At 42.5% G+C, this 22,019-nt stretch overlaps 1 protein-coding gene across 1 annotated transcript in view; it reads right to left on the bottom strand.

The window, feature by feature from the left end:
- Cryl1 (crystallin lambda 1) overlaps positions 1–22,019 on the bottom strand; it is a 140,479-nt gene that overhangs the window by 8,227 nt on the left and 110,233 nt on the right. Inside the window, exons 5-6 of the mRNA XM_015499346.2 lie at positions 20,414–20,608; positions 603–708 (exon numbers count right to left, since the gene is read on the bottom strand). Coding sequence (XP_015354832.1) covers positions 603–708; positions 20,414–20,608 — 301 coding nt within the window. The remainder of the gene's footprint in view (positions 1–602; positions 709–20,413; positions 20,609–22,019) is intronic.

The raw sequence follows: 22,019 nt of genomic DNA, 5'->3' as shown, positions 1-22,019 counted from the left end.
CCCCGCCCCCGGGGTTCTGAAGTCTGCTTCAGGGCAGACATCTGGCCTGTCCTTTTCTATATGCCTATCCCAGGTCCTGCCCTGTGGAAGCCTCATGGCTCCGCAGCCTTCTGGAAGGGAAGTACCCTTGTAGCCCCCCCCCCCATGTTTAGGCAGAAGATACCTCTAGTAGAGGCTCTTCTGGGTTAAGTTTGTACTCCTATTTTTTCATCTTTTTCACCATTTTTTTCTTGTCTTTGTAAAAAATTCTATCACCTTAGAAAAATACCACTTTTTCTTCCATAGCAAAGTCCCTATCACATCATGTCCCTCTCTTACTTTTAGTTTCCACCCAAGTGGTCTTCACCACTCAAAGCCCTGTGGTTCCCAGATTTCATGTGGATTTACATCTCAGTGCACAGTGCTCCCTGTCCCAGCCCAGATCTGTGAATTACCAGGAATGGTCATTGTCTCCCACAGATACCACTGTTTCTATTCAATTGTTGGGAGCAGGGGTTTGGGAGGAGGAGGAAGAGGAAGAGAAGCAGCAAAATTCAACTGTTCATAAAACCCATGGAAATACTCAACAGCACAAAATTCCCATCCTAGACCTGGATGCGTACCTTCTGCATTGAGGTGCATGGTTTCCAAGGGTCCAATGAATGCATATCGCATGCCCAGCCCATCTGACATGACAAGGTCCAGGTCGCAGGGAGTCACTACTCCTTCCTACATGGGGAAAAGGGGACAGCACAGGGATGAGTTCTCTGGAAAGGATACACACATATATACACACACACACACACACACACATGTATACATCCTGAAATACCCATTCACCTATTCCATACCAGCAATCAAGCTGTATGATCATCATCCACACCCTACAGCCAATGGACCATGTGCTTTAGAGATGGGAGAGGGTGAAGGGCAAGGGAAGAATGAGGACCAAGTATCAGAGGAGAAGGGCAAGACGGACTTTCTGGATATTTGCCTAGGAGGTGAGGAATAAGATAAGTTCTATCCAAAGAACTGGAAGGTGCTTCAGGTTTTACCTGCCTGCAAGTCTGGCCTTGTTCTGCTTTTAATGAGTTTATAAGAAATATCATTTTTTGATGAAATGCAGTTTAGAACTAAGGGTTTGTTCACCAAGGTGGGGCCCTAGAATCTTCTGCAAATGTTAATTGCAAAGCAAGAAGCAAGTTGTTGTATGCTTAGCTTAGATGTGCAAGCAACCATGTGTGTTTCTTGGCTCATTCTTCATACAGCTGCTGCCTCCAATGACTTTAGGAACCAGGCAGGGATGCATAAATAAATATCTGCATGATCCAGCAATTCACCGCCCTTTCACTCCCACCAAGAATCTTTGTACCTTGGGCATTTCAACGTGAGAGAAGTTAACATTTTCCCCTAAATCTTCAGGGGTCAGATTAGTAGCATTACTATGGAATCAGCAGCTCTGGGTCTTCTTTCCTGAGTAGTTTCTTTCACAGACAGAGCACTGTAGGGTCTGCCATCTTAAGAGGCCACTGACCATGCTACCTTTTCTACTGACAGCTTTGGTGGTCCCTGCCAGCCCTTGGCTGTGGATCTGGTTCCTGTGCCCAAGAGGCATATCCACACACTAGAATACACCTGACTCCCAGTGATAGGTTCAGGCAAGCAGCCCACCAGGCACATTCCCTTCACTGTGGATTATGGGTAATCCTCTGCCTTTTCCTGAAAGAGTTGTCTGAGGTTCTACTTGAGAAGAAAGCCTTTGTCAGCTTAAGGGAAGGTTCTGAGGCTTTGTGGTAGTCCTTGGTGGTCCATGGTCTAGGGTAGCACCCTTTGCCCTCTAATCATCCCGAGTAGGTCTGGGGCCCCAGAGACTGGAGCACCCCCTGTCATTGGGGGCTGCTGGGACTTCACACTTCCCAGAATTCAAAGACAGCTGATGGGTGGGGGATTTGCAATACTCTACCACCACCACCCACATCCCCACTGCTGAGGAAGACACACAGGTGATCTCACATCTGTGTGGGTGTCTGGACCACCAGTTCATCTGAGAGAACTCTGGTGAGACAGGTTCAAGAGAATGGAGTCAAAGAACCAACATGAAGACATAGCCCAGCCACCCACAAGGGGCAAGTACAAGCCATGTCTGACTGAGCAACTCCACTTCAAAGAACCACTTTCCATCTAGTTGGATGTGTATGCACATGTGCAAGACAGAAACATATAAAGACATGCACAAGTTTATGGTGTAGAGAATAAGTATGAAGGAAACCCCCTTAAACCACCACACCCATCTTCCTCAGTTCATCCTATCCACTCCTTCCTGGAGATAAACATCCTAACATTATTTAATAACCACTCTTGGTTTTTGAGATTGTACATCTATGTTTACATTCCTCAACAGGGAGTCTGGGTTTTGCCTGTGTCAAATCTTCTAGTTGATGAAATTATATGGTATGCATTCTTGAGTGACTTGCTTCTATCTCTAAATATTATGTTTTTAAGATGTACCTAGGGCTGTGAGGCATAACTCAGTGACAAAGTGCTTACCCAGCATGCATGACGCCCTGGGTTGCAAAAACAAAATCAAAAAAGATGCACCAGTTGAGTCTGGTGGCACACTCCTATAATCGTAGCTACCTGGGAGGCTGAGGCAGGAGAATCACAAGTTCAAGGCCAGCCTGGGCAACTTACTGAGACCCCCTCTCAAGATAAAATAAAATAATAAGAAGGGATGTGGCTCAGTGGGAGATGGCCCCTGGGTTTTACTCTCAATACCGAAAGAAAGAGGGGGAAAACACACACACACACACACACACACCTATGTTATATATAGCTGTAGTTTGTCATTTGTCCACACTTGTTGATGTATAGAAATCACAGTTTATGCCTATGTAGTAGCGCACACCTTAATCCCAGTGGCTTGAGACACTGAGACAGGAGGATTGCAAGTTCAAAGCCAGCCTCAGCCACTTAGCAAAGCTCTAAGCAACTTAGTAAGACCCTATCTTAAAATAAAAAGGCTCTTGGGGATGTGGCTCAGCAGTTAAGTGCCCCTGAGTTCAATTCTTGGTACAAAGAAAATAAATCAGTTTACTTATCCATCCTACTGCTCATGAGCATCTGGATTGTTTCTAATATACGGTTCCTGTATATAGGGAGACCGAATATTCTTGTACATGGCTCTGACCCATGTCCAAATAGAACTGCTGAAGCCTACAGCAGGCAATTCTTCATCCTGCACCTTACTAGACAATGCTAAGCTGTTCCCCAAAGCATTGCATCATGTTCACTGCCTGCCTCTGGCACCACGTCAGAAGGGTTCCCATCTCTCTGTGTCTTTTCCAATGATGAATGTCATCATACCTGCAAATTTCTGCTGATCTGGGAGGGAACAATGGTTATCTCATTGGGTTTTCTAATCATTCTAAATCATCCTACCATGTGTTCATTTGGACCACTAAGGAGAACAAAGTAATTTTTCCAGTTCACTCAAATGCTGACAAGTATCACCTCCTTTCACTTTTAATAACCAAGCTGTAAGGAGGGAGGGGCCTCAATGAGGAGGAAATAATCCACAGAAGGCCTGTGGCTGTGGTAATGCCCAGAACCATCAAGTAGCTCATCTGATGTGAACAGTCACTCCTGCTTGCCTGCTTGCCCCTCCCTGCTTGACAAGCACTGAGGCGGAAGGAGTGGCTCTGGGGCTCTCTCCAGGCTGCCTGATGGCCTTGGCTGTGCTTTCCTGCACCCTGTAGGCTCGGGAATGCTGTGAAAGGCATCCAGGTGGGGCCCTGAGGACCCTCCCTGAGCCTTGGTTTTCAGATCAACATTCCAAAAAAGCCTAAAGTTTTCATTTTAGCCTTCAAACTGTGAAGGATGCAAATATGGAAGCCACTCTACGCTTGCTATGCTATTTGGCTTGGCTCTTTTCTTCTACAATTGGGGTTAGTATTTTTAGAATTGATTTTTAAAGGATTTCAAAATATACAAAAGGTGAGCTACCAGAGTAGTTAAGTTTTATTTGTACTGGGGGATCCAATCCAGGGCCTCATGAATGATGGACAAGCACTCTACCACTGAGCTAGACCCCCAGCACAAGAGTAGTTAAATTTTGATTCCTATCATCTGAACTTACTGTACCCCAACTAAAGCCTGAGAGGGATGGTATGAACAGCATCATCATTTGGGGGAACTTCATGCCCTCCGATTCCCAAATATTCCTTTCTCCTTCCCATTTCATCTAGAGTAAGGCTGTCTATTTTTTTATTAGTCACTATATATCAGTAGAACAAGTTAGAATAGTGAAGAACCTTTAGCTATCTTCATTCCCTTACTCCTTTCTGTCCCCTGTGGAATTTCTAAAGTAGATTTATCAAAGTCTGTTTTTAACCAAGAAGCAGAATCCAGAGAAAGAAAATAATTGCAGGTAATTCAATTCAATTCAATTTCTTGCCGACTGAAATTTCACATTGCTGAGGCAAACATTTGAGTTTCTCCCTATTGCCCTCAGCATTAAACTACAGGTTTCACATTGAGGATATGTTTCAATTCAGCTCAGTTTCCCTCTTTGAGTTCAATTCCACCCAAAGCCTTGTGACACTTGTGACCTAAAATTATCATAACAATTACAATAAGTAACCATGGTGCAGAATAGGCAGAAACAAGTGCTTATGCTGAAAACACTGAACTGACACATGATTCCTGGAAAATAGATGGAGCACAGCACTTTTGTTTGGATAATGGAACCTGACCCCAGGTCAGTTTTAACATCTATCAGTACTTCCTTCATTTTATGGTAAAATTCTCAAGTCACATGTACAAAGGAAGAGCCCCAAGTGGTTAAAAGATTCCAGAAAATTGAACAGTAAGATCACTGTTCAAAACCTGGCTTTTATAACCATGTGCTGAGAATCACAGGCGAGTAGGACCCAGACAGAGTGGAAAGGAATTCCATTTATTGAAATACTTCTCGCCTCTACTTTCTTTAGTTAAAATCTGAGATTTACCATGATCAACTGACATATACGCATGGCCCAGGCACAGGTTTTATACCTGGTGTGCTGGGAATAATGCCCAGGCTTGTGTGGGAGGGTAACAAGATAATCACCCATGAAGGAAAAAAAAAAACACAAGATAATAAATGAAGTTCTTGATTACTATGGTACATATTTTAAGTATAATTAAAATTTAGAAATGTGTCAGGATTCTACCAGAGAGACAGAATTGGTAGAAGACATACATGTGTACGCACGTACACACACACACACACACACACAAAATCATCTCTTGGCATCTGTGGGAGATTGGTTCTAGGACCGCCCTTCCATCTGAGATACCAAGTTTCATAGATGCTAAAGTTCCTTAAATAAAGTGGTATAGTGTTTCCAGAAAACCTACACATATCCTCCTATATACTTTATATTACCTCTAGATGACTTAAAATAACTAATATAGTGTAAATGCTATGCAAATAGTTGCTATACTGCATTGTTTAGGGAATAATAACAGGAAAAAAGTCTATACGTACTCAGTACAGATGCCACTTTTTTTCTGAATATTTTCAATCCACAGTTGCTTGAATCTACAAATGCAGAACCCACAGATACAGAGAGACCTATGAGTATATGTATTATAGAAATAAAGAGAGAGAAAGAAAGAGAGAGGAAGGGAGAGAGGGAGGGAGGGAGAGAGGGAGATATTTTGATTGATTTACTTCAAGGAATTAGTTTATGTGATCGTGAGGCTAGTGAGTCTGAAATCCATAGGACAAACCATCAGAAGGCCAGACTGGCTACTGTGGGGCAGGAGTTAACCTTGCAGTCCACAGGTGGAATTTCTTCTTTCTCAGGAAATCTCAGTTCTGCTTTTAAGGCCTTTCAACAGATTGGATATAGCCCACCCAGATTATAGAGGATAATCTCCTTGCTCAAAATCAATTGATCTACAAAATCCTGTACAGCCACACCTAAACTTTGTTTAAACAATTGGGTGTTCTTGATTAGCCAAGCCTACCCTCTTGGGGGACCATAATTCAAAGCATGATCCTCACTTTCAGGTATCTAGGATCTAGTGCTTTCATTTGTTTGTATGGGGTCGGGGGAGAGGAAGGGGAAAGACATATCAAATTATTAACAATAGGCAAAAGGTTTAGATGTCCTGATGCATGATATGGTCCTTTGATAGATCCAGAAGACGGGGAAGACAGGTGGGGACTCCAATGGCTGAGTTGTACTTGAAGTATTTGATAAATGAATTCCCTGTGACTATTGCCTCTATGGGCCTGCCAGCTACATGGAATTATTTTTCCTTCTCTCTAAACATCCCATCCTTATATCTAGTTTTTTTTTTAATTTAATCCATGTGTATTTTGCATGCCTTCATTTTCATTGGCTTTTCTCATTTTTCTTCATGCCTCTTCCCTTGCCTAATTCCCAGTTGTTGATCTTGTGTTTTGTTTGCTCTGTTTCCACACACTGGTTCCTGTATTGTCAAGTTTTTCTGTGCAAATACTCCTTTAACTTTACCACCAGCCTCACCACTAGGAACAGAGAGCTACCTGGGAATGTGGATCAGGAACCAACTAGTTCTTCCAACCCTCCTCAATCATCACCTTAACTGAGAAAAGTGAAGAGTCACTAAAGGATTTATTTCAGGTTAGTTTTAGATAGTGAAATACAACAGTGAGATGGAGGGGACTCACTCTGCCATCTTCAGTCACCTAAGGCTGACAGGAAAGAAGCACTGGGCTTATTTTGTATCACCCAAGGTCAGAGTCCAAGGAGAAGGGATTACATAGGGTCCACCTCAATCTCCACTGAAAGTAAGGATGGAATAGATGTAAACTTTGACAATCTTCCTGTCTCCAGAATGTTCAAGGGTCAGCCAGATGAGAATAGTTACTGGTGTAGAAAAACTCAAGACATGAGCCAAGGGTTCTAGACTGTCCCTTTTGGAAACATCCCATGATTGGAGGTCTTGCAAACAGTCTAGAGAGGAAGAGAATTCAAGATCTAGAAATTTAAATTGAGAACTATCACAATGATTCATGAGGTTCTCATGGGAAATGAACAAGAACCATGAGTTAGTTCCCTCCACTAATATAGTCTTACATATTTTTGTTTTCTATTCTCTTTGCCACACATTGCTTCCCTGCCCTGCAATATGCAACTGGCTCTGAGCAAGGGCAATAAAGACCTGACCTAGCCATCCCCACCCACGCCTCTTCCAGGGAGAAGGTGAGGCAAATAGATCTTAATAAGGAGAAAATAAAAGATGGCTAAGTGCTACCTCACTGTTACTCACAGGCTTGTGGTCAGGTTTGTGAGCAGCCGGCCTCTTGCCAATACCTACAAGTTTTTTTGGAAGCGGGACACAGACATTCCAACAGAATGACTCGGGAAGATTCTGCTAACTCTAGAAGAGTTGATTGAACACTACATTTAAGTGATGCAACAGGGCATTGAATCATGCTCATAAAACACTCATCCTGTCAAGAGCCTTCCAAGAGGACGCTCAGGAGTCAGACCAGCGCTCAGGAGAAAGAAGGTAAGAAACACAAAGTAGACCCTTCTGGTTGAGCTGCCCACGCACCCTGTAGGTGGCAGAAGAGGCAGGTCTCACCCTCCAGGAGGCATTTTGGCCACATCTATCAAGTCATAAAAATGCTACTCTCTGATAGGCCAAGCTGTCCCCTGGGAATTATTCCATGAAAAGACTTCAGAGGAAACAGCCTACATATACAGAGGTCATGGCAGAACTATCATCACAGAAAACCTGAAGCCACCTCAAAACAAGCCCCCAAAAAAGAATTTTTTTAAATAAGTTACATATCATGAAACCACTACAAATGAATGAAAACTAAGTGTTCATAATAAAAACTAGACAAAAACTCAGAGGAAAGCCATTTGATTTGGGGAAGGGCAAACATAGGTATTTTACTCTTTAAACTTCCTTCAAAGTTTTAAAATGGGAACAGACCAAAAAATAGAAGAGAAAAAAAAGAAAGACTTTGTCCCAATAAAAGGGGTGTTCCAGAGCTCTTTGGGCTCCAGTGATAATTCTCTGGTGTTCTTTTTTCTCTGTATGCTGTGTGTATGACAATGCTTCCAGGGAGAAAAACAGCAGCATTGCAGAGTCTGAAAGAAAGTGAAGCAAGGCCTTGACCTTAAAAGCAAACAAAACAACAAAAATAATCCACTCTTTTGCATGAATGTGAGTAAGTTTACTACCTTTCAGCAAAGGTAGTGGTTTAGACTGAGTATCCCTTATCCAAAATGCTGAGGACAAGAAGTACTTTAGATTCAGAGGTTTTCAGATTTTTGGAGTATTTGCATAGACTTTAGCAGTTGAGCATGCCTAACCCAGAAATCCAAAAGCCAAAATGAAATCTGAAACATTTTGAACTCGACTCTCAAAAAGTTTCAGATTTTGTTGCACTTTGAATTTTAGATTGGGATGTTCAATCTGTACCTTAACTGAGGTGTCCTTTGGGAATAAAACTTTTTACAAAGAGATTTGAATCAAAAACTATAAGCCCCGACTCCTTCCCCACAAAATAAAAACAGAGCACAGCACAAGCCTTGTCTCTGCCTGCCCCTTCTTTCATAATTACTCAGTGGAGATTTGAGTTGACATATGATATATGAGTTATTATGTTAGTTGTGGTTTTGTCATATGTGACCTTTCTTGCGTTAGAACACATTTCTTCCATATATAATTCATTTAAAGTTTTTATCATGGAGGGATGTTGAATTTTGCCAAATGCTTTTTTTTTTTTTTTTGGCATCTACTGAGATATCACATGGGTTTATGCTTCATGTTCTTAATGTGATGTTATCATATTTATAGATTTGTGTATGTTGAACTATCCTTGCATTCCTAGGAAAAACACTACTGATCATGGTGGATATCCTTTTAATATGTCATTGGCAGTACTCAGTTTGTGAAGTATTTCATCGAGCTTTTCAGGGTGCCAGATTACATCCATCCATGAACGACCTCTCTATGTAATGAAGCCTCTCCCAGTATTGGTGTTGAACACTGGACAATCCCTGACTCCTGAATGTGGACTCTGACGTGGTTCTGAGAACCCTGAAATGCCCTTTTAGTGCTGCCCTAACAACAAAAAACATTCTCTTCTCTTAATGCCTCTGAGCGGAGGAAAGCAGGTCATTTTCAAGGAGCTCTCTGCGTGTGAATCCAAAAAGAAAATGGGTTTCAGCTAGCTAGCAACTGGTCCTAGTGAATAGATGTTACATTGGCTCTAATAGCTCCATGGTCCCAAAGGATATGCTGCTGCATCACTGGGCTAAGAAGCAGCATATGGATTCCATTGCGATGGAACTAAAAAAAAAAAAAAGACAGACATCATAGACCCAGGACAGTCATCATCAAACTTCATGAGGTGAGAGCGAGAAGAGTTAAACCCAAGAAAACCCCATGATACCTTCTAGTGACACACTTGCTGCCACAGACACACTGACTACTCTGACTCTGGGATATGAACAAGAAAAATGCTTGAGAAGGAAGGAACGATGGGCCCAAGAGTGTGAAGGAGGTGGAGAGGTGAGTGTGCCTAGGTTCCCACAGTCCCATGACTATTAGTTCCTGGGTTGTATTTTCGGGAGATGGAATATGTAGTGCAGCAGTGGCAGAAAAATATCTTGGGAAATACTTTGCTGGGTGGATTTTGCCTGGGTGAGAAAGAAAAAAGGAAGGCATGGTAATTTCAGACACACTGGAAGTGGGAGGTTGCAACTCTGGTGCACCTGCACTGGGAACAGTGGGCAGACACACCGAAGAGAAGGAACAGACAGATGGGCAGGAAGGAAAGCAGGATGGGCATGCAAGGGGCCAGTTGAGCAAGAAGCAGAGGAAAGCCCTCCTGCAGAGCCTGGAAGGAGGAACACACCAGGAACAAAGGTTGTTTCTGGGAGGAAGTAAGGCTCAGAGCAGCTCTGAGAGAGAAAACCAGAACTCTCGAAGCAACCATGGAGGCTTACTCAGCCACTTTTTTTATTATCATTTTTTCACTCTATATATTATTAAAGAAAAAAAGCTTATAATTGGATTTAAAAAAAATTAGAAAACGCTCCAGCTGAGGGTGTGGTGTGACAGGCTGGGGCTTGGGTCCTTCTCGGCTCCTCTGACTTCCCTTTACATACCAGCCCATCACTCTACATGACTCTTCTTGCCAAGCACACAGACAGATGTCATCCGTGTCTGTGCGGTAATATTTTACTCAAGCCTCAACTTTTTCCCACTGGGCACATTCCAGGTGAGCCACAGCCCAAAGCACCCCATGGCATTCCCCAAGTATTCCCTCTGAAGAAACATTTCTAGCATCATCCCACCTTCCAGGGCCTGTAGGTGGCTGCCTGGAACAAGCTTTCTCTTGTTAAGCCTCTGCTGCCTCAAGCCACAAGACTGCTCTCACTTTTGTTGACCCCAAAGTTTGAAAAACAGGGGGATTGAGCCTAGTCTGCCCTGCTGCCTGCCTCCCCCCGTCAGAAGCCTTGATTTGTACTGTGGTTATTCCAGAGAGTAAATGTCTGAGTAACTGGCAAATGTCACACACCTCCTGTCCTGGTTGGTTTATAGAAAAAGCCTCTCCATCAAACAGTCAGGGACCACCATGGGGACAAAGGGCAAACGCATTCCTGGACCTTAACTCATAGCTACTACAAGCATGGTGTGTACTCTTCCCCACTATCCCACCTTAACTCACGACTAGCTAGCTATTAATATCATAATATGTGTCCTTCCTGACCCTTTCACTCACTCTCAAAGGTTTACTAGCCTTAGAAATCAGATTTACCATTAAAACCAGGTCACTCTCACCGTTACTCTCCAAGGACAAACAACCCAAAGGATCATACTGTTGAGGAGTCAGCAAAACAGAAGATTCTCAGGGCCCTTGACTTCGTATTTGCCATGATTTGTTTTTTTCACTTCCACCTGTGTATTCTCTTAACAGCTACCCAACTCATCCTTATCACAAGACAGACATGTTTACACAGGGTGCCACATCCACATGAGATGTGATAATTATCACCAGTATGACCAGAAAACTCCTTCAAGGTTAAAGTTTTCACCCAGGAAACAAAAAACACCTTTTGAAATGTACCTACAGGCAATTAACATTCCTAAACTCTAGCTCGCTTCTACCACACTTTCACACAAATGAATAAAAGTAACTATCTTTTGACTTGACAGTCAGCCTGACACTATCCTATCAGTGCAGTGTCTCTTCTCAGGTAGAAGCCATCATAAAAGCTTTGTCTGTTTATTTGCTCAACTAATTTGGTTTTATTTCTTCTGTCACCAAGGCAAAGTCCCCATGTCCAGTAAAACCCAGATGGTCCAAAAGGACAGGGCATGCAGGCTGCTTACTGAGATAGCTTCCTGATCAGAATGCTGGGTTTATGAGAAGGAAACTTCTGGGGATTTGTGTGAATGTAGAAAATGAAGCCCAGACCAATATTGTTTTATATAAAGAAAGAAGAGGGCTGGGGTTGTGGCCCAGTGGTAGAGTGCTTGCCTAGCTTGTGTGAGGCACTGAGTTCAATTCTCAGCACCACATAAAAATAAATAAGTAAAGGTATTGTGTCCATCTACAACTAAAAAAACATAAAATACAGAAGAAATCAAAGGACCACCTACCACCATGTGAACACAGTACATATGAGAGAAATCTAAGAGGTGATTACAGCTGTAAATTTAAACATTTTAGGCATCTCCCCACCACCTAAAATATGTTCACCCCCTTAGTTCCCTGTTGTGTCACCTCATCTGTAAAGAAGCTTTCTAATTCACATTTTAACGTATGCATAACAATTCACAACATGCAGGTTACTGGCTAGCATAAGCCCAGAACACCTGGTATACAGGTGCCCACACTTTTACATATTGCAGAAAGCTGAGTGACCCCACTTCACTGAATTACAGACAGGATAAAGAGATCAAGAGAACCAGAAACAATAGTCACTGATATGTAGGTAAAGAAAAATAGAGGGGAAAGGCAAACACCAAAGGAGGTGAAATATACTACATCTCATTGAAATGAAGACTCCATCCACTGAAAACTAAACTAGTATTAAATGTCCCATTAAGGAAGAAAAAAAAATGCTACCAATACAACTAATATACATTGTCAACTGTAATATGTAGGTTGAGTTCAGGGAAAAAGGACTCCTGAAAAAAATTTGTCTTGGAACAGATGAAACATAGTACATTAAGACTTGATGCCCAGGCCTCAGGGAAGTCACATAAACCAGGACTTCTCCAACCATGGAATACATGAGAATCTCCTGGCTTTTTATGATGCAGATTCTGATTCTTCAGGTCTGGAGCAGAACTGTAAAAGGCTGCATTTCTTTTTTTCTTTTGGTACTGGGGAGTGAACACCCAGGGGTACTTCACTGCTGAGCCACATCCCTAGCAATTTTTTGTTTTTTATTTAGAGACAGGATCTCACTGAGTTACTCAGGGCCTCACTAAGTTGCTGAGGCTGGCTTTGAACTTTCTCTCCTCCTGCCTCAGCCTCCCAAGCTGCTGGGATTACAGGCATGTACCAAGCCCAGCCGGAATGCTGATTTCTAATCAGCTCCCAAGAGGCCCACTCTGTTCTCATGGCCATCACTTACCTAGATAAGGTGTGAGTACTTCAGCTCAGAGTGTTACTGGTGATGGCCATTCCATACAAAAAAGAATAATGGATTCAAAAAACAACATTATCATAAACATTGTGCCTGGCATTGGGCTGAGCTCTTTGTACACACAACCCCCTAATCCTCATCATTTCCCCATAAAAAAAAATCAGGCTTATTATCATCCTGACTTCATGAATGCAGACATGCAGCAGAACAGGTCTGAATTCCCTACCAGGCTGTGGAGAGCAGATCAAGGCACTTAACTTCTTGGGCATCTTTGTTCCTGTGATTTTATTTTTTATAAATAAATATGTAAAGGAAAAAATAACAATGTGTCTCTCTTTGTTAAGAGCTGATTTAAAAGTATCTGGAAATCATGTGAAATGGATAGGAAAGTACTTTTCAAATTTTGAAACATTACACAGACTGAGGTGACCATGATGAGCAGACGATTCTCCATGGTGTCCTGTGCTGACTCCTAGTTTCTGCAACATCAATGATATTCAACAGAAGTCCATGAAGAAGTTTCCAGAGAAGCTTCATCTGCCAATATGACTACATGACCCTAAAGGCACACTTTATTAAACTGGAATAATTCCTTCAACGTTGACATTTGTGTCTGAAATGAAACTCAGTGACAAAATTCTTGAATCCCAAGAAGTCTTATCCAGGTAGTGCAGACTACACCCTCCCTGGCAGGTCAAAAAGCTAAGAACTGAATTTCTGCAGCTCAGGGATAAAGGGGCACAGGGAACATCTCACAATATGCTACCCTGGTACTGGTCCTAGGTATCAGTAGATGCCAGAAGAGGCTTCACTCTGATATTCCCTTATCTGCCTGAAAACTGGGCTTGCTAAAGAAGAAAACAACTGCCTTTGGTCAATAGCCCCTCTTCCCCGCAGCCCACACACATTTTTTCATTAACTAGACTCATCACAGGAACAAAGATGGAGAGACTGCACCTGGAGAGACTGTCACAAGCTATTATCTGTCTCCTGTGCCTAGTCAGCTTTCAAAGAGGATTGTTTACAGATCACTATTTGTCTCCCAGGCCATTCATTCCCCTACAAATCACTTACTGTACCTCAAAAATGGCCCATATTCCCCCTTTTCCCTCTCTCCTGTGAAGAAGGGTATTAAGCATCCTAACCTCATGGAAGTATTGGGCACACACTGTCCTGTGTTCCTGTGCATGGTAATAAATCTGTAGGCATTTGTCTCCTGTTCACCTGTTCCTATTCCTCCACCTATCCATCCCAACAGGGTAAGAATTTATAGACAACAAACTCAGCTTTTATCCAGGTTTTTCATTACAACACAATTTCCCTCACTGTGTTAATGTCTTCAGAATATGAACTTGAAATTGTACTCCTGATGAGCAGTATCTTATGACCTAGTGACTCTGACTTTTTCAGGGGAATAAGTACTACTAGACAATACTCAGACATGCCTAGCTGGCATTTCCCAGTGTGCAAAGGGATGCCCTATCTCAAATCTGAAGACAAACTAAAGAGGAGAAAAGGGACCGAACACCTATGAGACAATACAACAGACCCTACATCCTTCATTCCCTTGGACACTGGGTGCTCATTTTACTCCAGAAGATCTGAGGTGCTTACAGGGCTGTGTGGATAGAGATGGATAGTGAATGGGTGATGGCAAGTCAGTATATCATAGCCTAGGATGCACAAAGACCAGACAGGATAGTAGAATAGTGCTTCTTATTCCTCTCTTTCTGATCTAGAAATGATGCTGCAATTTGGTGTCACTTTCATGATCCCCCACATGGATGTGACAATGGGAAGTCCTCCCTCCCACCCCTGTCTTCCTTGAAATTTCTGTTTGATGCTTGACTGCCAGGATTCAAATATGCCCTAAGTTAGTCCCTGCGATTTAAAACAGAGGGGAAAAAGTGAGAAAAAAAATCAATGAAATAAAAAAGATTTTTGCTGTACTTTGGATCTTAAATGATCCCCAAAGGCCCATGTGGTAAAAACTTAATCCACAATTTGCTGCTATTGGAAGGTGGTGGAACCTTTAAGAGGTGAGGCCAAGTGGGAGGTCTTCTGGTCACTGGAGGTGGCCTCATATGGGAGTATCGGGACCCTACACCTTGTTCTTCCTTTTTTTTGCACTCAACCACTATGAAGTGAATGGACCTCCTCTGCTATATGCTCTTGTTGTGATATGCTGCCTTGCTGTAGGACCAAAAGCAATAGAACCCATCAACTGTGGTCTGAAACCTCCAAAACTGTGAGCTAAAATAAACCTTTCCTTAAAAAAATAAAATCAATAAAAGATAAAAAATAAATAAAATAAACCTTTCCTCTTTTTAAATTGGTAATCTTGGGTATTTTGTTACAGTAATGTAAGCTGACTAATGCAGTTGTTATTCTAAAAAAATCAATAAAATTGATAAATTTCTAGCAATATGACAAAAAAAAACCCCAACAAAACAAAAAAACAGACAAAAATCACCAATTTCAGGAACAAAACCAAGGATATAACTATAGACCATATATCCATTAAATGGATAAAAGGAGTACTACCAGCAACATTATACTCATAAATTCAATACCTTAGAAGAAATGAACCAATTTGTCAATAACCACAAACCATTCAAATTTAATCCTAATGAAACAGACAAGCTGAATAGTTCTATAGTTATTAAAGAAGTTGAATTTTTAATTTAAAAGTTCCCAAAAAATAATTCTCCAGGGCCATGGGGTTTCACTGCAGAAGTCTACCAAACAAGATAAATTAAGAAACAATTAAGAAGAATTAATCTGTGTAATCTCTTCCGGAAAAGACAAGGAAGTTTCCCAACTCACTTTATGCAGCCAGTGCTTCCTTGATATTAAAGTTAAAAAAAAAAAAAAAGATAGTACCAAAAACAAACAAACAAATCCCTATAGATAACATCTCCTATGAGTTTGGATACAAACAAATTCTCAACAAAACATAAGCAAATTGAACCCAGCAATGACTAAAACAAATGACATACCATGTGAGAATTTAAATTAATATAGCCATTATGAAGAACAGGATGGAGGTGCCTCAAAAAACTAAAAAATAGAACCCACAATCCCACTTCTGGGCACATAACCAAAAGAACTGAATTCAGTATGTTGAAAATATATCCGTGTTCTCATGTTCATTGCAGCATATGCACAATAATCAAGATTCAACTTAAGTGTCATCAGTAGATGAATGGATAAAGAAAATGTGGTATATGTTCATGATGGACTATGATCCAGCCTTAAAAAAAAATTCTGTCTCTGCAATCATATACATACATGTAGAGACCTGGAGGACATTATGCTAAAGGAAATAAGCTGGGCACAAAAAACACTATATAATCTCACTTACATGTGGTGAACTGCCAGGCACAGTGGTGCATGTCTAATCCCAGCAGCTCAGGAGGCCAAGGAAGGAGGATCACAAATTCAAAACAAGCCTCGGTATCTTAGCGAGCTCCTGATCAACTTAGTGAGACCTTGTCTCAAAATAAAAATGATCTGGGGATGTGACTCAGTGGATAAGTGCCCCTTTTTGGCTCAATCTCCAGTACCCAAAAACCAAACACAGGGGCTGGGCTTGTGGCTCGTGGTGGAGCACTTGCCTAGTATGTGTGAGGCACTGGGTTTGAAAAGTTCTATCAACAACTAAAAAAAAAAAAAGTTAAAAAAAAAAAAAAACCAAAGAGATGAACTCATAAAGCAGAGAGTAGAAAGGTAAGTTACCTAGGGAGGAGGGATGTAGAGACACTGTTCAAGGCATGAAGTTTCAATTAAGAGGAATAAGTTTTCAAGACCTACTGTACAGCATGATGATCATAGCTATTAACATTGTATTATGTATTTCAAAACTGCTAAAAGAATAGAAGTTATACGTTCTCATTACAAAAAGATGTGTGTGAAGTGATGGATGTGATAGCTTGATATCATTATTCCAAAATGTATCAAACATATATCAAACCATCATAGTGTACCACATAAGTGTACACAATTATTGTCAATTAAAACCAAAAACTTAAATTTAAGAAAAGAATGATATACCATGAGCAAATGAGATTTATTCTGGGCAAGGCTGATTCAACATTAATCAATCAATGTAATTCCCTGTGAGTGAACGGCAATGCATCTTCCTCTGCTCCTTCCACATCTACACAAAGACATGACCATGCTGGGCGGAAACGCAAACCCTCATTCAAGCCAAGCCCACTGCCTGTCCTCCTCGAGCCCAGATCCCATCTTAGGGTCAGACCCTGGGAAATTCACACTTGAATTTGATTTGCTAAGAGCTGTTCACACAAAGATGTCAGAGAACAACATTCCTCCCAAAGGCTCACAGGTCCATTTCTAACTGACTCCCTTTACGCCCTAGCTAAGTCACCTGGTACCTTTCTTACCTTGAAAAGCACCCTAGCTCTAACTGATGGATGCACCAAGCTTGGGTCAAGTATAAAAGACCCTGTCCATTTTCAACTTGCTTTATGAAATAATGAGACAGCATCCATGTGGAGTCCTGGAGGGGGCAACTCCCCAGTCTGAAAGCTCATTCTGTTCTCTGCAGTCCAGTATCAAGTGTCAGGCAATTTTGGCTACAAGTGGAACTTATCCCAGTTCTTGCTTACAAAAATAAGAAGCTCTGCAAAGGGGCTTGAGGTACAGTTCAGTGGTAGAGTGTTTGCCCAGCATGCATGAGGCCCTGGGTTCCATCCTTAGTGCAGAGGGTAGAGGGGGTCTGCAAGGCTTATGGATCTTATGAACCTAAAATGTGTACAAGTCTTCAGTCTTACTATAAAACTATTCCTAGGTCTACTTTTTGATATTAAAGTTGCTCTTAAAAGTTTTGAAGTAAATTGGGAAAAACTCAAATCTAAGTTCAAATTCAATTGCTGACAAATACCAAAACATAAATTCAAGTTCAACCGGCTCTGAAGTTGTGAGTAAGAGGGGTGTCATTTAACTCTCACCTAGACCTGGCTCAGAGCACGTATGCAGATTTGCAGCAGGGAAGGGTGTAGCTCTGGATAAATTTGCTAACCTTTGTTGCTTTGCAGAATCTGAAGATAAGCAGCATGGATTTTCTGGCAAGAAATTCACACAATAGTCAATCATACTTATATCAATCCACCTAATGGGTATAACACCAGGTACACTGCTGCCTTCTAAGTGAAAGACACTCTGAAGCTGGCACAATAATTATGGAGAAGATTTATCTTGGGGAACCTTGAGATGAAACATGGCCCTGGCATGTTTCAAAACCCTGGAGCCTTACAGAAAAGGCGGCATCCATGTGGACCCTCAGAAGCCCATATCAGCAGCTGCTTCAGGAGTAGGTAAACATGTCTTCCCATATCTGCTAGAGTTCTTGGGTAGCCAGCCAGGGAGCTGCCACTGTGCACAGATGATCAAAGTAGGTACAATGTCAGAGGTCCCAGTCTTCTTCCATACCCTTCTCTGTGCACCTCACCCCCATGGAAGCTGAAAGCTGCCCATGCTGTACTCCCAACCTACCCCTCCCCACATCCTGGAGAGATGCACCTATAGTTTCTAAATCGGCCTTAATCCTAACTATCTGCAGATCATTTTTGTTTTTGAATAAAAGATTATCTTCTAGACTTTCCTGAAAAGCAAGTCTTTGGGTTTTATTCACACTTCCTTAACTTTCTCATTTTTGTTGGCTGCGTCTTATATTGGAACCAACTATATCCTGTCAGATGTAACACTCACTTCCTTGTGTGGACTCCAGGCATGAGTCCCCATAGCAGGCAATGCAGAGCCACATGCTGAATTTACTTTCTCAGGAGTTATATCATCCCTGAAAACTAAGAGTGAGAACATTCTACAAGCCAATAATACAACTATATGCAGTCTGCCATGAACCCATGGAAACAGGACAATTCAATGAATGGTGGATAAAACAAACCAACAAGAACTTCCAAAACAACAACTCAACTTCCCCTCCAGTCTGCCCTCCTCCAATAGTAAAAGGAGACACCAAAATTTTGCTGGGACCTTCCAAACTGAAACCAGTTCTGGTTAAAAATTTAAAAAAAAAAAAAATCTTTGTGTATGCCTCCTGCCCAGTTCTCTGACCAGAGTCTCCAAATTCCTCCTAGAGTTGGTTCATCTTTCAGATGGGAGACAGCAAGACACTAAAATACCTTGCAAGTAAAAATTTTAAATTGCTGCCCCCACCATGCAAAATGTTTTACTGCAGTATTGAACTCTTCTTGTGGTCCATTAAATTGTTGTCCTATTCTAGGTAAGTGGGGATATTTTAAATAGGTCTCAAAGTGGGTACTTGAAGTTCAGTGTTTCTTTAAAATGCTCTAACACTGACTGATATCTGAGAATATTCTACAAGTACTAAAAAATTAAAATAGCCAATGTAGCAATGGAAATCCCAGCACTGAATCTTCCAGGTGTGGGAGCATTAAGCAAATTTACTCAGTGAGTTGAGCACTGAGCCCATTGTGTGCCAGGTGCATGGGGCTGTCAGATGATGAATGTTTCAGGGATCTGACCAAACACCAGGAGCAAGGAGTGGGAGGGTCACGTACAACATGCACCTCTGCTGAAATCTGAAGGAACTGCTGGGAAGCTAAAAAACAACACCCAAGGAAGCTGAGACACAGGTGGCTTCCTGGTTCCTGTCTCAGGTGAGGTTTGGTGTGCAGCCCTGCGAGTCACAACAAGGAACTGAGGGGCCAAGCCAGGTGCAGATGGTTCAAGCCGAGCACAGCCCTCCCTGCCTGAGGATTGGGCAAACCCTTACATACTCTACCATGTTTCTAAGAAACTGGTGTGGGCACAGTTTGCTTGACCCATGTAGAAGCTAGGCAAAAGCCAGATGGCCTGACTCTCCATGTCCTAGGGCAGCCCTGACTCTCCCCTGCCAGGGATCATGGATCCTCACATAAATGGGCATGGTAATGTACACAGCTAGGTGTGTAGGGACTCACATGTAAAAATCCTTTTATTAAACAATGTTCAGTTGTCCCTCAGTATCCATGGGGATTTGTTCCAGGACCTGTGCAGATACCAAAATCTGAGTCTCATATATAAAATGGCATAATATTTGCATAGAACTTACAAACATCCTCCTGCATACTTTAAACTATCTCTAAGTGATTTGTAATTCCATGTAAATACTATATAAACAGATGTTCGAGTTCATTGTTGAGGGAATAATTGCAAGGAAAAAAACTATACATGTTCAAAACAGACCTAGTTTTTTAATATTTTTGATCCACAGTTACTTGAGTCCACAAATACAGGACCAGTGGATGGATGTGGTCAATACATATATATATTTCCTATTACTAACAAGTTTTATGCTTATTTGATTTCTTCTCCAAATTCTTGAAATAAGTTGTGTTTCTTCAGGGAGTACAAGTTTACCTTGCGCAAAATATCATTTTTTTTCCTCCTGAAAAATTTTAACACTCAGTGAGGGGATAAAACATGAGTCTGTGGGAAAATGCAGTGTGTCTCACCCGGGTAATTATGTGGAAATGCTATGAAAGGGCAGGAGAGAGGTCTTTCATCGTGTCCCGATATCAAATGACTGACTGTAAGAGAGAAATCTTTTGAACAGACAATGAACTGCAATGTGACATTTGATTTCCAAAGCTTGCCCTGCGTCTCTGGAATAGAGCAAGCAGCATAGAGTGCCCTTTGACTTTCCCAGCTCCCAGGGTGTCTGAGGAAGTCACTTCTGCTGTCCTGCTCAACTGTGGAAAGTGGGGGGTAGGGGGGCAGGGCACATGCACCTCCACCAGCCTCCAGGCCTCACTGATGATTGCATACTGTAAGCGGTTCAGGACAAAGCCGTCAATCTCCTTCAGGACTCGCACAGGGGACTGTCCAATCTTCTTCATCAAGGCGTGGGTTCTGTCCATTGTTGCAGGGGCCGTCTCTGGGTGAGGGACCAGCTCGACCAGTGGGACATAATATGGAGGATTCACCTTGGGAGAGGGAGAGAGAAGAAGGGTCAAGGAGATGCTCTGGGGAGTGTTGCTCTGGCTGATTGGGCCCACCTATCCCAAATGGTCTGGGTCGGGGTGGGTGTATCTTTGGAAAGGCCCTTAGATTCAGTATCTAATGACAAAACACCTGAAAAAGAAATGCATTCACAAGAAGAGAGAAAAGAGAATTTGAGCACAGAACTGCATAGTTATCAACAGTGATGGGGCCCCTTATGTTTCAAGCAATAGAGAGAGAGGAGAGGAGTGAGTCAAAGGGCTCCTGCTTAGAAAGGTTAAGGGACAAACACACTATCTTAAACGCTTTCCTTTCTGATGGGCCCTTCTGCTATAAGACTGTGAGGCAGACTAGGAGACACATCCCCAAGGAATTTGGAAGACAAACACTCAGAAAAGGAGGCAGTTTCTCCAAAGTTTCCGGGGATGGTCCCTGTGCTCAGCCCAGGCAGGGTGCGCGTGGCCGGAGGTACAGAGAGGGGCTGCAGCTGCCAGGCTCTGTAGGAGCCTAGGCTGGGCCAGGCACAAGAGGAGCATTCTTCCTCCTGTCGGGTATCTGAAACAGAGCCTGGTGCATGTGATTGCAGATAGCACAGCGCACCAACACAGGCTTCCTTCACCCTCTCTGGGCACATGGAACCAGTCAGCCCCATAGGAGAGGCAGCCAGCCCTCCCAGGAGACAGCCAGACCATTGACAATTCATCCACATACAGCAGAGGAGGGGGCAGATTCCTTTTCCCCTTCCCAGGATGAAAACGCAGGCTAAAGATGAGTGGTGGAGAGTATTGAATACCTCTATTTTTGTGTTTTGCTACTTTCTGTAGTTGGTCCTCTCATCTCACAGAGAGAGCTAAAAGGCATTCTCTGGGCAGCAGCAGCACCAAGCTTGGACCAAGCAGTACCATACAGATATACAAAGAAATGCACAGAAACACACCTGCTCTTAAAAGCAGCAAGCCCATAAACTAAATATGTACATGACAACCAACACAAGGGCAAATGGTTTGTGTGTCAGACAGAAGGGTGCATCAGAAAAGACACAAGTGTGGGCAAAGGTGGCTGGGGGAGCCTCCTGGTACTTTACAGAAGGAAGCAGGCCCTGATCTAATTCTAGGCAGCACTGGAGCTCAGTGGTGGACCAGATACATGTTTGGGGCCATGCATCCTAAAAACCATGCCTCTTTTTCTGGCTGTACTGTCTGCACGCAGGTTGCCCCCTTCCAGAGAGCATCATTCACAGAGCAGAGCACTGGGGGGCTAAGGAGACCTCCATCACATCCACAAGTCCATCATGCTCCCCAAACTGAGCTCAGGAAGGAAAAAGAAGGGAAGACTTTGTAGAGTGTGGCTAAAGTATCAGTAGAACCCTCTCCTGCTTTGACTGATGGCTGACAC

The sequence above is a fragment of the Marmota marmota genome, unplaced genomic scaffold (genome assembly GCF_001458135.2).
Source record: "Marmota marmota marmota unplaced genomic scaffold, marMar, whole genome shotgun sequence".
NCBI lineage: Eukaryota > Metazoa > Chordata > Mammalia > Rodentia > Sciuridae > Marmota > Marmota marmota.
This window is presented reverse-complemented; position numbering and strand designations above follow the sequence as displayed.